The 14,249-nt window shown below is 38.1% G+C and overlaps 5 protein-coding genes and 1 long non-coding RNA gene across 7 annotated transcripts; 2 read left to right on the forward strand and 4 right to left on the reverse strand.

The window, feature by feature from the left end:
- Positions 1-4: 4 nt before the first annotated feature.
- LOC108375511 (uncharacterized) lies at positions 5-224 on the reverse strand. Its single transcript, XR_001849169.1, has 2 exons — positions 121-224; positions 5-45 (listed from the first exon to the last, which is right to left on the reverse strand). It is a non-coding gene; the product is annotated as an uncharacterized LOC108375511 (long non-coding RNA).
- A 3,067-nt stretch (positions 225-3,291) lies between these two features.
- Positions 3,292-3,922, forward strand: LOC108375515 (UPF0184 protein CG14818). 2 transcript variants are annotated; one of them, XM_017631655.1, is made up of 2 exons: positions 3,292-3,485; positions 3,541-3,922. In XM_017631655.1, the coding sequence occupies exons 1-2, from the start codon at positions 3,413-3,415 to the stop codon at positions 3,774-3,776; spliced, it is 309 nt and encodes a 102-aa protein (XP_017487144.1). In that variant the 5' UTR covers positions 3,292-3,412; the 3' UTR covers positions 3,777-3,922. The 2 variants fall into 2 exon arrangements, with proteins under 2 accessions (XP_017487144.1, XP_017487145.1); XM_017631656.1 differs by having other exon boundaries at positions 3,298-3,485; positions 3,544-3,922.
- Positions 3,577-5,315, reverse strand: LOC108375512 (WD repeat-containing protein 18). Its single transcript, XM_017631652.1, has 2 exons — positions 4,566-5,315; positions 3,577-4,504 (listed from the first exon to the last, which is right to left on the reverse strand). Exons 1-2 carry the CDS (start codon positions 5,313-5,315, stop codon positions 3,926-3,928), a joined length of 1,329 nt encoding a protein of 442 aa, XP_017487141.1. The 3' UTR covers positions 3,577-3,925.
- A 25-nt stretch (positions 5,316-5,340) lies between these two features.
- LOC108375514 (tRNA (guanine-N(7)-)-methyltransferase) lies at positions 5,341-6,441 on the forward strand. The gene is made up of 3 exons (XM_017631654.1): positions 5,341-5,621; positions 5,695-6,202; positions 6,259-6,441. The coding sequence occupies exons 1-3, from the start codon at positions 5,518-5,520 to the stop codon at positions 6,361-6,363; spliced, it is 717 nt and encodes a 238-aa protein (XP_017487143.1). The 5' UTR covers positions 5,341-5,517; the 3' UTR covers positions 6,364-6,441.
- Rtca (RNA 3'-terminal phosphate cyclase) lies at positions 6,400-7,666 on the reverse strand. Its single transcript, XM_017631653.1, has one exon. The coding sequence runs from the start codon at positions 7,523-7,525 to the stop codon at positions 6,446-6,448; it is 1,080 nt and encodes a 359-aa protein (XP_017487142.1). The 5' UTR covers positions 7,526-7,666; the 3' UTR covers positions 6,400-6,445.
- A 3,600-nt stretch (positions 7,667-11,266) lies between these two features.
- Positions 11,267-13,403, reverse strand: LOC108375516 (cyclin-L1). Its single transcript, XM_017631657.1, has 4 exons — positions 12,712-13,403; positions 12,268-12,658; positions 11,776-12,209; positions 11,267-11,706 (listed from the first exon to the last, which is right to left on the reverse strand). The coding sequence occupies exons 1-4, from the start codon at positions 13,239-13,241 to the stop codon at positions 11,472-11,474; spliced, it is 1,590 nt and encodes a 529-aa protein (XP_017487146.1). The 5' UTR covers positions 13,242-13,403; the 3' UTR covers positions 11,267-11,471.
- Between the last annotated feature and the right edge of the window lie 846 nt (positions 13,404-14,249).

Here is a 14,249-nt window from a genome sequence, read left to right on the forward strand (position 1 = left end):
GCTATTGGCATCAAATGTATGCAAATTAGATTTCCAAACGGGCAACTGTTGAATACAGGAAAAAATGTATTTTATATGGATCCGCTAAAGTGCACTACTACCGTGTATAAATTGGCCGACCTTCTAATAAATCAAGCAATCTTATTGTATCGTCATCGCCGCCAGTCACCAAGAAATTTCCACTTGGGTGAAATGCAACATCATCCTCCGGCGACGAATGCACTGTATTAGCTCGCCTCCAACTTTGTCAAATATCTTAACGCGGTTACAACTTAATGCTAAGGCCACCAGATTGCCGTCTGGATGCCATGCAAGCTGTCGTCCCATACCTCTTCCCCCGGTGAACGTTCGCATACATTCGCCTGAAAATGTATCGCAAATTCTTAACTTGTCGCCGCACGATGAAATGAACTTACCATTAGGGCTGAATTTTGCTGCGCGCACCCATTTGTGTGTATTTTGAATCAGTATTTTGATGGCTGTTCGCCATTTTTCTAGTCTGCAAACGAATAAGCTGACGAAGAAGCAAACAANAGTTCGCCATTTTTCTAGTCTGCAAACGAATAAGCTGACGAAGAGCAAACAAATTCAAGCACATTGTTGCATTCTACCGTACATTTTAAAAGCTTTAAAATCTTAAAACATATGTGAAAAACTTTTATAATCTGAATATTTCTAATGTCGCAATCAAAACCAAATTTTATAAATAGCATTTTTAAAAAGCAATNTATATGTATCTTGGTAACCGTTCTACCAATTTGTACCAAACTCGGTATCGTTATTGTGCTTGCCACATAAAATCAAAACGTTCAAAATTTTGGACTAAAATTACGGCTTTTAATATAACGGTAAATTTTAGAAATGCTTGAAACGTCAATATTTCGAAATTTAAGGATACTAGAATTCTAATTAAAAACTAGAAATTTTTACGAGAATTAGTTGAATTTTTTTTTACTTATAAATTTTTAAGACCGTGTCTCTCGATTGGTACATTTGCACAGATGTGTACATTTTTATATTGGTACAATGTAAAAAAATTTAGACAATCTTTTTTTAGTCAAAAGCGAGGTACAATACCGCAATCTTGTATTGAAAAATTTAAACGAATTAATTTTCGTGATTTGGATAAAGAAAAATATTTGCGTATTCACACAATTGGGATACTATTTGCACTAAATTTCGGCATATTCCTAATCGTGTGACACTGCCTTTAAACTTGTTGTTGTTGTTGTAGCAGCATACAAATTCCCCAAAGACATTTTGGGGAGTGTTGCTGGAGTGACAGTCCTTGGCCAGATATAAATCTGGGTCGTTCCGGTTACGTAGACCCGACTGTCGTGGGAACGGCCTTTAAACTTGTATAAAGTTGTGCTGTATTCATACGGATGTTGGTAAAGAATGAATTATAAAAAACTAACTAAAATTAAATAACAACAAAAATAATATTTTGAAACTTTTCAAAATTTGGTGAGGCTATAATTTTTTTCGACTACTGTACATAAGTTGACTATGATTACTTGGAAAGGAATCGTGCCGTCAAAGGATGGAGTCTTTACCTTGGGAGCACTTGGCGAAGTAGCTGGACGATTCATCTGCAAATCACGGAGGCGACCTTCCACCTTTGCTTCGACTTTCTCCAACAATTTCAACCTTTGAAAGGTTCCCACAAAACTTTACGGTTTTAAAGCATTCCTTGCACTTTGCTGTAGTATCAGTAATTTTGTAAAAATATATCCATACTTTAGATTTTGGCGGTGTCATTGCTTAAAACAATTATTTTTCATAAAAACGACGCAGACAAGATATGACACTTTCTCAAATCGATTCGATACAAGTACTTTTCTTTCGATACCAAGTACGAATCGAAACAACGATTCGAATAAATAAAAAAAGTAGTTGGTATCGAAACAAAAGTATCGAGTACGTACTCGTATTTACTTGTATCGGAACATCCCTATACAAGACATTTTTATAAAACACCCAGTAACCAAAATAAACATCACTGGGCGGCAGCCCCAGGTTTTCCACACAGAAAGGGAATTCTAGTTACCTCATCCTTTCCCAAGGTTACATCACAGTTAGGTCACACAGTAAGGAGAATTCTACGTAGTAAGGGTTATAATCCCTAAGCGCGGCCGTAGGCCGCCTACGCAGAAAGGAATTCTACCCTGCAAAAATCGTTGGACCATGTAGTCCATTTGTGGTAAATTGGAGTACTTACAAAAGTTTTCCTCTGTCATGCTGTAGCGGACCAACTCGTGTCTCTGCGCCAGCTTATTGTTTGTTATCCGATCACTGCTCGTGTTTTAACGAAATGTGATTGAAGTTGAGCATTTGAAAGCACATTTGCATGTCTGGCTGTAGCTGAACGTGTAGAGATGCTCGCTGTTAGTTCTTAGCTCCCAGCATGTTCGGGTTCGAATGCCGTCAGAGGCAACATGTAATTTTTAATTTTTGTCTTGGTTTTTATTAATTTCGAAAAAGCATTTGAGAAGTGAAGAACAAAAGCGTGTACAAACGAAAAAATATAACAACAATGCCATTGTTAATATGTTGGAGTAGTTTTGTGCTACTCTGATGTAATGCAGGGATGGAGTATATGGTCCTGCCCTAGGACATCGCAATGTTAATTGGACCATATTTTTTATATGAATTGTGGTTAATTTTGGAATACTCTTTGGTCCTTAGGGAGTACTCTTTACACGCATGAATGGAGTATTCGCGATTTTTGCAGGGTACACAAAAATACTGCGGACGCAAGTAAAAATTGCGATTTTTCGCCATTTTTCTAAGGGGTCCGTAGGGAACCATAGAGGGCCTAGGTGGTAAGGATTGTATTTTAGTCAATGGCGGTTCATGCCCTCTCCAAAACGGTCGGTTGGAGGTGCCACGCCCACTCCTCCTACGCCCACCGCACCTTTAACGAACGGCCATAATAGAAAGTTTCCCCCGTATTTTTACCTATAATTCAACTTTCTCTTTGCCGTAATTTGTAAACAAAGGTTTATTTACAAGTTACCACAACAACACAAAATCGGCAAAACGAAAGTAGCGGTACCCAGTAGAAATCGGTTGTATGCATTCATGAAGAATACTTTCTATATGAGTGAATTAGTATGAATTAGACGTCCCTTTTCTTCTCACCCCCTCTCTTCAACATGCGAGCAGAATTGAATTCAATAGTCGAACTGTGTAAAAGCAGTCTTAGCGAAAGGAAAGTATTGGGTACCGAATTTTTTTTCAAGTATTGGGCACCAAGTATTGGGTACCGACAATTCAGCACATAACTAAACATTTGTACTGACGAAAAGTGAAAATAAAACAAAAAAGCTTTTCAGATCAGACAAAACAAAAAAACTTGGTAAAAGGAAATGAAAAAGTCAGCTGACCAAGCAGCAACAAACCATTTAGAATGACTCCCAAAAATATCGACGACCCTGTGGACGCCAATTCCTCCACGAAGGCAGACGAGTCTGATCTGCAAGGTATATAAGTCATTTAAAAAATCATGTTATTGAAATCAATAAATTAATATTCCAGAAGTAGAGGATGTTAACGAGAGCCTCGATGAGTTGACTCGAGCTTTGGACTTTTTTGAACAACGAACTGACGACATCATTGCACAGCTTAAGGTATTGCTCGATTCTAATCGAGAGATTCGACAGCAAATAGCCCAAGATAAAGAAAAAGATACTATAGCGGCTTTGGCAGCTGTTAATCTCATTAATAAAGCTGAGAATGTCATTGCAGACGAGAAAACCAATACCGCAGACTAAGAGTCCCTGAATCAACTGACGAATGAAATGTTATACATACAAAAGTATTAGAGGCGTGAAATCCTTGCTTATATTTTTTTGCTTTTGTTTAATTAATTAACTTAAATTTATTCGTGTAATCAATAATAGAATCAGTACAAAGCATACAGCTATTTCTTCGATTCCAGTAACTGTTTTGTAGAAACTTCAAATAGTTGTTTATTGACAAGCTTTAGATGTTGAACTTCTGCTCGCAATCTTTCGATTTCCTTTGCCGCCTCTTCATCCGTAGTTTTAACTGCGGCACCTGAACTGTTCTTGGCAGTTGTCGTAGATGCCGCCGATGTAGATGGATTTTGACGATTATCAAATGGATATTTCGGCATAGGATACCAATCGTAATCTGTATTCGCATTTGCTTTAGTTACAAAAACTTCGATTTCCTCGTCATCGCTAGCCTCAGGCGGATCAAGCATGCGTCGCAAGTTTTTAGAGAATTTTCGCGGTGGTTTATTCTCTGGTTTAAATATATGTGGATTTGAAAGACGAAGTCTTACATTCATTACAGGGCCCTTATGTTGTATAGTTCTTAAGAGTTGGCGACTGCCAATATCCCAAATGCACACTTGTTCGTCCTGTCCACCAGAGATCAATGATCGAGCGTCGATTGAAATTGCCAAACAGGTAACTGCGGTGCCCTGTTTATGTCCTTTAAAAATATTTGAATGCTCCTTTTCAACATTGAGTTCCTAAGAAGAAAAGCTTTAGTTTCGGGGAAAAAATGCAGGGTAATTACGTAGCTCATATTACCTTGGAAGGACCTCCATCGATACTAAACTGATATATATTGCCTTCAGCAGTTCCTACATATACATCCGTTTCTAAAGTGTTTGCTACTACGCTGTGTAATGCTTCCGCAAAAACGACATTTAAAAGCTGTATACCAGTAAGTAAATCATATAATTTGCATGTACGATCCAGCGAAACTGTCATCATATGCGCTCGTATGCCACCAAATCCAATGTGCACGTCTGTTACAGGAAGACCATGATCAGTGAAAGTATACACTGGTGTTTGATTGTCGTCATCTCGCGCACACACAGTCGTCAAGTTCCACACCATGACGGATCCGTCTTGGCCAGCTGTAACAAAATGCGAGTCCTCGTCAAACCGTATACAGTTGATGGGTTGAAAATGCTTTGAAATTGTGTTCAGCATCTTTCCTGACGACAAGTGCCAAATGTAGATGTTTTCCTGAATTGCTGCCACAAGATAATGAGTATCAGGTGAAAGTGACATTGCGTTGGCCCGACCAGGCAACACGAAGCGTACATGGGTCACTTGCTGTTGTGAATTAAAAGGCCAAACGTGCAGAAGAGGCTTGGTGCTATTTGCAGCAACGACATAGTGGCCCCTCAATAAAGAAATGGCCCGTTGTTGGACGACGCCACCTCCCTTGTACACCATTAAATTGGTTCCTGTTCTGTAGTCCCACGCAGTAATGGATGCTCGATTCTCATTGGAATCACTGGTAAAAAGTACCTCTATTAATTCCGCCATTGATATTTTGTTAACTGAAAACTTCGATTATTTGGTAATATGGAACTTGATTCGCCTGTGATTACACGTGCCTTTGTTTATGTTTGTGATTCAGATCGCAGCTGTCAAAAATTGACGTGCAAATTGAAACGCCGATTTAACACGGAACACGCTTTTTGTTTATGAATTAAACACCGGGTTTGCAGCAATCTAATAAGGAAAGATGGAAATGCTGCAGGATCCTGAAAGCGGCATATCATTACCACAAAAGCGGTATTATCGCCAGAGGGCACATTCAAATCCAATTGCTGATCACTGTTTCGACTAGTAAGAGAGTAAAAAAGGCCTTATATTTTCCGTAAACTAACGCTAGCTTTTTACATTCGTTGTTTTGTCATAGCCCAGCTCATCCCAATGATGTGAACTGGCAGGAATTGTACCCAAATTTAACAGAAGGCCAATGCGTAGAGTTCGCAGACATAGGCTGTGGGTATGGTGGGTTTCTTGTCACACTAGGAGAAATGTTTCCGGACAGGTTGGCAATAGGTCTTGAAATACGCGTGAAAGTCTCAGACTATGTCATGGATCGCATCAAAGCGCTGCGTATTCTTCATCCGGGGAAATATAACAACATTGCCTGTCTGCGTACTAATGCCATGAAGTACTTACCGAACTATTTCCGCAAGGCACAATTAGATAAGATGTTCTTTCTGTATCCTGACCCACATTTTAAGCGTGCCAAACACAAGTGGCGCATCATAAACCAAGCTCTTCTATCGGAATACGCTTATGTGCTACGGAAAGAAGGACTGGTTTACACAATGACTGATGTTGAAGATCTTCACAAATGGATCGTTCAGCATATGCTGCAACACCCTCTTTTCGAACGCCTAACGAATGAGGAAGAGGTTGGCTCAAAAGCAAGCTATATAGCACAATACGTTTTTTCAATTGTTATTTCTAGATCTCTGACCCGATTACGTCGAAATTGTACCAGAGCAGCGAGGAGGGTGCTAAAGTAGTTCGAAACAAAGGTGCTCATTTTTTGGCAATTTTCCGACGACTTTAGGCTAAGAGAATACTACAAACTACTGCTTCAATGCAGTATTTACTGTTTTTAAAAGTAAATATTTAATATTATACTTAGTACATTATATTTGTTTATTTTGATATCCAATGCCTTCACAAGATAGTATAACGTTACCGATTTTATCCACTTCTTCAGTATTGAACTTCGCTCCAGTCATCAGCTCTGCTACATGAATTGCAGTACGTGTATGTTGGGTGAGTGCAGTGGTCAGTATTTTGGATGTACCATGTGCAAGCGCCATAAATATGACTAACTGGTCTTGTACATGAGAGTCGACGCAAACGCTGTCTTTCAAATAACTTGCTAACTCTTTTGACGCTGTCTTGCCCAGAGCATAACCATCCACTTGTCGCTCACCCAAAGCAGAAGAGCCAAGTGTACATCCTTCTGTTGTAACAGCCTTTAGTATTACGCCAGAACCATTATCACGTGCTATCTCCAAACTTTCTTTGTAAGCATCAAATTGAGGTTGAATATGGCAAACAGTTTTCAACTCCTTTTCTGCGGCATTTTTCATGTCTTCTGCTATACGCATTGGTAATTTACCTGCTACAAAGCACCAACCACACACTTCGCTTATTGTTCCAAATTGAGTTAAGGTAACTGCTTTTATATTACGTACACAAGGTACTATAACTTTACATCGTCCGCCACCGCGAGGGTAGTATCCACGCTGAATCAGATCGAAATCAAATGAAACGCCAAACAGTTCCAAATTAGGACGTAGCACTTCAGTCATAGTATCAACCTGGGGCGCCATGCCTACATTTGTGCCTCCTATAAGCTCCAATTCGGTTGTGTTGCGACCAAATATCAGCACAGGCAATGCAGCTTGCAGTACCAGTGCCACGCTTGCAGCCGTCCGAGTGTCTACCGTGTATCGTCCAGATTTGATATCTCCAGGATGAAACTCCACTTCAGTTGATTTCATGTGGTTACCATGAACACGAGCTCCAGTGATATTTTGCAAAAGATTCAAACCAAATAAATGTTGATTTGAAAGTCCCGGGTTGGGGCGATTGGCACGTATATTGAAGACTCTTATTGGCCGACAAAGGATACAGCTCAAACTGAGTGCATTACGTAGGATTTGGCCACCGCCTTCCAAGTAGCTACCATCTATTTGAAGAATATCGGCCATAACTTGGATATTTCAAGAAATCTATATTTTCTGCTGTTAAGACCCCACTGTTTTTCTTAAGTTTCTTTTTAGCCTTATTTTGACATTTGGGTTTAGTGTCATTCTGCAGAAATTACAGAACCATCGCGATATCCATGTACCCCATGAACGAAAGACACAAGATCACGCCTTAAGGAAAGAAAGAAAAAAGTTATTTTCTAGCTGTTGAAATCTCGACGCCATCTTTGTTGTAAGAAGTAAACAACGAAGAGAACAAAAAAAAACGCGTAATTGTTGAACGCATGAATAATCATTTTTATTATGCAAATTCTCCTATAAATCATGTCGTTGTGTTGGTAAAAATGCTAATGTATTCAATAAAGCGTTGGGGTATCACCCCATGAACCAAAAAGACAAGATCACGACAGCAGAAGAGTGGCCCGTTATAATCGCACTTATGAAAAAAGTAGGGCGATTTTGACATAAGCTCGTTTGTTTACATTTGTTCGTTGTTTACAATTTGGTGGTGGCTTTTTACTGCAATTTTCTTAATTTTCGCTTGTGACAACGTGTGCACACATAAGGTAAAGAATAATTTAACACAACGACATGATTTATAGGAGAATTTGCATAATAAAAATGATTATTCATGCGTTCAACAATTACGCGTTTTTTTTTGTTCTCTTCGTTGTTTACTTCTTACAACAAAGATGGCGTCGAGATTTCAACAGCTAGAAAATAACTTTTTTCTTTCTTTCCTTAAGGCGTGATCTTGTGTCTTTCGTTCATGGTATCACCCTGCAAAAATCGTTGGATCATGTAGTCTATTTGTGGTAAATTGGAGTACTTACAAAAGTGTTCCTCTGTCATGCTGTAGCGGCCAACTGGTGTCTCTGCGCTAGCTCATTGTTTGTTATCCGATCACTGCTCGTGTTTTAACGAAATGTGATTGAAGTTAAGCATTTCAAAGTACATTTGCATGTCTGGCTGTAGCTGAACGTGTAGAGATGCTAGCTGTTAGTTCTTAGCTCCCAGCATGTTCGGGTTCGAATGTCGTCAGAGGCAACATTTAATTTTTAATTTTTGTCTTTGGTTTTTATTAATTTCAAAAAAAGCATATGCGAAGTGAAGAACAAAAGCGCGTACAAACGAAAAAATATAACGACAATGTCATTGGAGTATGTTGGGAGTAGTTTTGTGCTACTCTGATGTAATGCAGGATGGAGTATATGGTCCTGCCCTAGGACATCGCAATGTTAATTGGGCCATATTTTTTATATGAATTGTGGTTAATTTTGGAGTACTCCTTGGTCCTTCGGGAGTACTCCTTACATGCATGCATGGAGTAGTCGCGATTTTTGCAGGGTAGTTCTTAGCTCCCAGCATGTTCGGGTTCGAATACCGTCAGAGGCAACGTATAATTTTTAATTTTTGTCTTGGTTTTTATTAATTTCGAAAAAGTATTTGAGAAGTGAAAAACAAAAGCGTGTACAAAGGAAAAATTATAGCAATAATGCCATTGTTAATATGTTGGAGTAGTTTTGTGCTACTCTGATGTAATGCGGTAATGGAGTATATGGGCCTTCCCTAGGACATCGCAATGTTAATTGGACCATATTTTTTATATGAATTGTGGTTAATTTTGGAGTACTCGTTGGTCCTAAGGTAGAACTCTTTACACGCATGCATGGAGTAGTCGCGATTTTTGCAGGGCAGTTTACATTAATAGCTAGTGATGGTAGTGTTGGGAAGTATCGAGTACTATTGAGGATCGGGTTCTTTGGTATCGATACTTTTAAGGATCGGGTATTTTTGAGAATACTGACTACTTTCTTTAAATATACACATGCTGATAATATTTCTATGGTTAGTGCAAAATCTTCCAAGTTGGCTGCACTTTATTCTAATCAGTATATTCATCCCAAATTACGTCAAATGAATGGCTTACTGTACTGGGTATAACTTTTGTACTCTTAAGATTTTTGAAACTTGAAATTGAGTACATACAAACATTGCTGAATACCGGTAAATTTACAAAGAACTCAGTACTTTTAACAATCTATTCGACACTTAACGTACTAATACTTAGCCCTTTGAATCAATCCTGAGTACATGTTTCAAAATAATGATAGGAAAAAGAGTATTTTTGGGTGCTGAGTACATTCGGCGCCTTTTAAGTTCTGAGTACTCGAGTTCCTTTGTGAGTTCTGAGTACTGTGGGGTACTCAGTATCGATACTTTTAAAAATCGGGTACTGTCGATACTTTTGATAATCGAGTTCCGAGTACTTTTGGTATCGATACTGCCCAATACTAGGTTCATTCCTTATCTTTTTGGACTAAAATCTGAAAATTGTCAAAATGCCAGAGCGTAAGCAAAATGCGCTCACTAAAAGAGAATAACAGGAAAAGTAAAGGAACGCAAAAAACCAAATTTTTAGTCCAAAGAATGGCAACAACAAAACTAACGTCAAATAAGAACAGAAATGTATGTACAAAACACATTCACACAAGCACAAGCACAATAAACACTTGCTATATCAATTATTTTTTGCCTCCTTCCAATTTCAATTCATTTCTTTTACTTTTTAGATTATTCTCACTTTTAGCGTATTCTTTAATTTCCGTTAATTTAAATTCAGTTGAGTTTGACACTTTTCAGGATTTTGCCAGAAAAAATTCTTCTGACTAAATCTGACTACTTCGGACTGATGAGAGTCACTCTCACTGACTGTTGCTCTCTCATTTTTGCTGTCATTTCCGAGTTAAGGAACGCTTTTTGGACTAAATCTGACTACTTCGGACTTTTTCTGACTATTTCTGGGAGATAAGGAACGCTCCTACTAAGTGATATTGCAAAAATGTTCAACACTATGGATGTGTACTGGTAAATCGTATATCAGCCTGACGGTACAATAGTGATAGTGAAATAAAAAAGAAAAATTTTTTTCATACATATGTAGGTATAGTGCAAAAAAAATCCATCACTAATGTTAGTGAGACACATAAACGTTTCAATAAATTGAAAGATTGAGTTAACAGTTTATAGTATATGAACTCGCAAGCAATTACTAATACTTATTTCAAATATGAGCCAATTTGAAAGTTGTTTTAAAATAACTCAAAACCAGCGGCAGCGAGTGGATTTTTTTCAAACCTTGTATGGTATGTCTCAAATACCATAAAATAATTTGCCAAATGCATCCCAAGTGCGGTGTTGGTTTTATATTCTCGAAAAATGGCGAAAAGTCGATTTTTTTTTAAATATATTTAGTGATAGTAAAATTCCTATTGTACTCAAAATTTAAAGCACTTCCTCATATATGCATTACATAAAAAGTATTAAATATATGTACGTATTACCACCCACAACTCTGATTCAATATTGTTTGCCGACTGCTAACCATGCAATTTTAAATCCTATAAAATAAGCCCACTAAAACTATCTGACTATAAATACGGCTGTTTCAAATACCTCGACATCTGCGCCACCTAAAAAATTAATTTGTGCATCACATTGCATTGTCATCGAGTTCTGAGCTAAGTTTGATGTTTCAAGTCTCTAGCTCAACGGGAAGTTGGTTAAGGGCCGGTTGTTCAATGTCTGATTATCACAAATCGGAGGTAGAAGCTCCGGTTAAGTACAACGACTGCATGATGTCGAAATCGTAGATAGTGTGGTGGTAGTGATAACCAGACATTGACAATCGGCCTTAAAAATTGATTGCAAGATTTTATTACACGCAGGTGAAACACAATAAAACTTTGTAATATATATCACATATCGCCGACAAGTGGGATTGTTTATTATTATTCTTGGATGCAACATACATTCTTTATAACTACATATACTATCAATCGCACAAAAGTAGAGATAAGAAAATTATATTTAGTCCTCTGAATAATCGGCATTTATGCAATTTTATGATTAATTAATTAGTTGACTTCGCAAATTTCTCAAAATCATTTTACCTTTTACGATCGCGAGAGCGTTCGTGGTCACTTGAACGGTGTTTATGGCCACCATGATGTAAAGAGCCGCGATTCGAATATCCATGGTGATGTTTGCTGGAATAATTGTGATGGTGTTTGCTTGACTCCTTATAATCCTGATACTTCTCGCGATCTCGATATTTATCACTACTACTCATTCGTTCCTTGCTGGAATAATAATCGTTGCGGTCATGTTCCCTAGATGATTTCCTGAAATTAAAGAAGGCAGATGTATCTTGCATACAATTACATAGACTAAAAAGTTGTTTAGATCTTTACCTTTTCCGATGTTTCGCGTGTGGTGAACTTGAGGGCGAGCGCGAGTAGTGCCTGGACTTTTTCTTATTTTTAGTAACTGGAGGAGTTCGAGATCGACTGCGAGACCTATGTGATTTTTTGTTGCGGCTTTTGTACTCAACTGTGCCAGTGGAAGCGGAACGAGAGCGGCTGCGTGAACGCGATGTAAATTTAGGTGAACGCGAACCACGTGAACGCGAGCGGGATCGCGAATCCTTATCAGGTGATTTACTATCAGTTGGCAGCGGTAACGGAATTGCCCGTTGTATAAAACCACCCCATGCATTATGTGAACCATTATTACGATCTACAGTGGTAACTGCTGGAGGTGTATTTTGCTCTTTGTTTTTGTTGCGAGACTCCATATAACGTTTCTTTAGTTCCTCAACAGCAGCGTCCATCTTTTCAACATTTGGCTGTAAAATATTTTAAAAATTTTTAGTGTTGTGATATTTAGTTTATATTATTTCATACCTTAGCGCGCATGTACAATTCCGTGATTCGATAACAGATATCAACTATGTGATCTTCGCTCACCCGAAATATTCCGAACCATGGAGGGTTATTCGGTAAGGGTATTCCCAGTTTCCGTGCACTCAAATAGATGCAAGCACAAGCTATAGTTTCGGGCTGATAGCGCATGAAAACGTCCGTACGCAGAGAGTCATTCATAAAATTCCATGACATTTGCATAAGCTTTTCGTGCTTTTCATATTTCATTACTTGCAAATACATGACAATTAATTTGTGCGGGTGCTTTACATGCACACAGAATCCTAATTCTTTAAGCACACGCCGCTCTGCCTTTATAACCTGTGTCTTCAGGTTAGTATACGTCTGGTCTAATATCATCGGAGTTATGTCTCTAAAAAAAAATTATTGTAAGTAGGTAAATAATTACGTATAAATTTATCATACTTTTGGGCGCGCACTTGCTTTATGTGGTGAAAGACGTTGATTACATCCCGAATGCGTCGGGGAGCTTCTTCAATTTTAGACGCTAAACAAACGCAACTCATCGCCACAGTTTCCATATTATAGCGCACGAAGCTCTTTGAATAAAAGAAGCGTTGGAATATTACTTGCCCCGTAGCCATTGCAACCTGTGGCAATTTAAGCAGTATACCCGCAGTTTGTATTAACTCGCAGCCAAGTATACGTAAGTCTTTCTCCGTCTCAGGATCCAATCCGTCCACATGTGATGGCGTGGCATTGAGTTTTGCCTCCGGAATAAGACTATTTTCCAAGGTTAGTACAATTTTATTAAAAAGTCGCGGAAATGCTGGTTTTGCAGAGGACTGCGATCCCGCTACACCCGAGGCGGGGACTCCAGCGCTGGTCCCAGTGGAAACCGAACCCGCAGTATTAGCCAAAGAGGATGAAACAGATGCGCTTGTCATGTTGACGATGCTTGATTTTGTTTGGTGATACACTTCGACAACTACCATTTAAGGTCCTTTTTAATATTTGTTTCAAAGAAAATCTTAAGGAATCTATTTTTATTAGTCACTTCAGAAATAAAGTAAAATAAAAAGAATGTAAAAGAACCTCAGAGTAACCTCAGCAATCGTAATAGAGCTGTCAAACTATCGATGCACTATCGATAGTATCAATGGTTTTGGGATTCGGTCTTCTATCGATAGTTTTTAACACTAGGTTCATTCCTTATCTTTTTGGACTAAAATCTGAAAAGTGTCAAAATCCCAGAGCGTAAGAAAAATGCGCTCACTAAAAGAGAGTAACAGGAAAAGTAAAGGAACGCAAAAAACCAAATTTTTAGTCCAAAGAATGGCAACAACAAAACTAACGTCAAATAAGAACAGAAATGTATGTACAAAACACATTCACACAAGCACAAGCACAATAAACACTTGCTATATCAATTATTTTTTGCCTCCTTCCAATTTCAATTCATTTCTTTTACTTTTTAGATTATTCTCACTTTTTGCGTATTCTTTAATTTCCGTTAATTTAAATTCAGTTGAGTTTGACACTTTTCAGGATTTTGCCAGAAAAAATTCTTCTGACTAAATCTGACTACTTCGGACTGATGAGAGTCGCTCTCACTGACTGTTGCTCTCTCATTTTTGCTGTCATTTCCGAGTTAAGGAACGCTTTTTGGACTAAATCTGACTACTTCGGACTTTTTCTGACTATTTCTGGGAGATAAGGAACGCTCCTACTATAAGGCCGGTACGCAGCTCTCAAGAAAAGCAAAAAATCACAGCTTTGTTACTTATACTAGGTTCACATATAGGTAGATTATCTTCATTTTCGAGCTTAACACCCTAATCTGTAATTATAACAAGAGATTAGTCATATAAAATTCCTCCCTTGTTAATCTGTAATTATAAAATAATCTCAGATTTAACCGATATCTTTTCGGTGTCCATCCTAGTTTTATCGATTGTTTTTGCGAAAGAGAGGAGAAATGCCAAATGTAAAAGTAAACAAAA

Source organism: Rhagoletis zephyria, unplaced genomic scaffold (assembly GCF_001687245.7).
Source record: "Rhagoletis zephyria isolate East Lansing unplaced genomic scaffold, Rhagoletis_zephyria_1.1 Rzeph_scaffold_09035, whole genome shotgun sequence".
NCBI lineage: Eukaryota > Metazoa > Arthropoda > Insecta > Diptera > Tephritidae > Rhagoletis > Rhagoletis zephyria.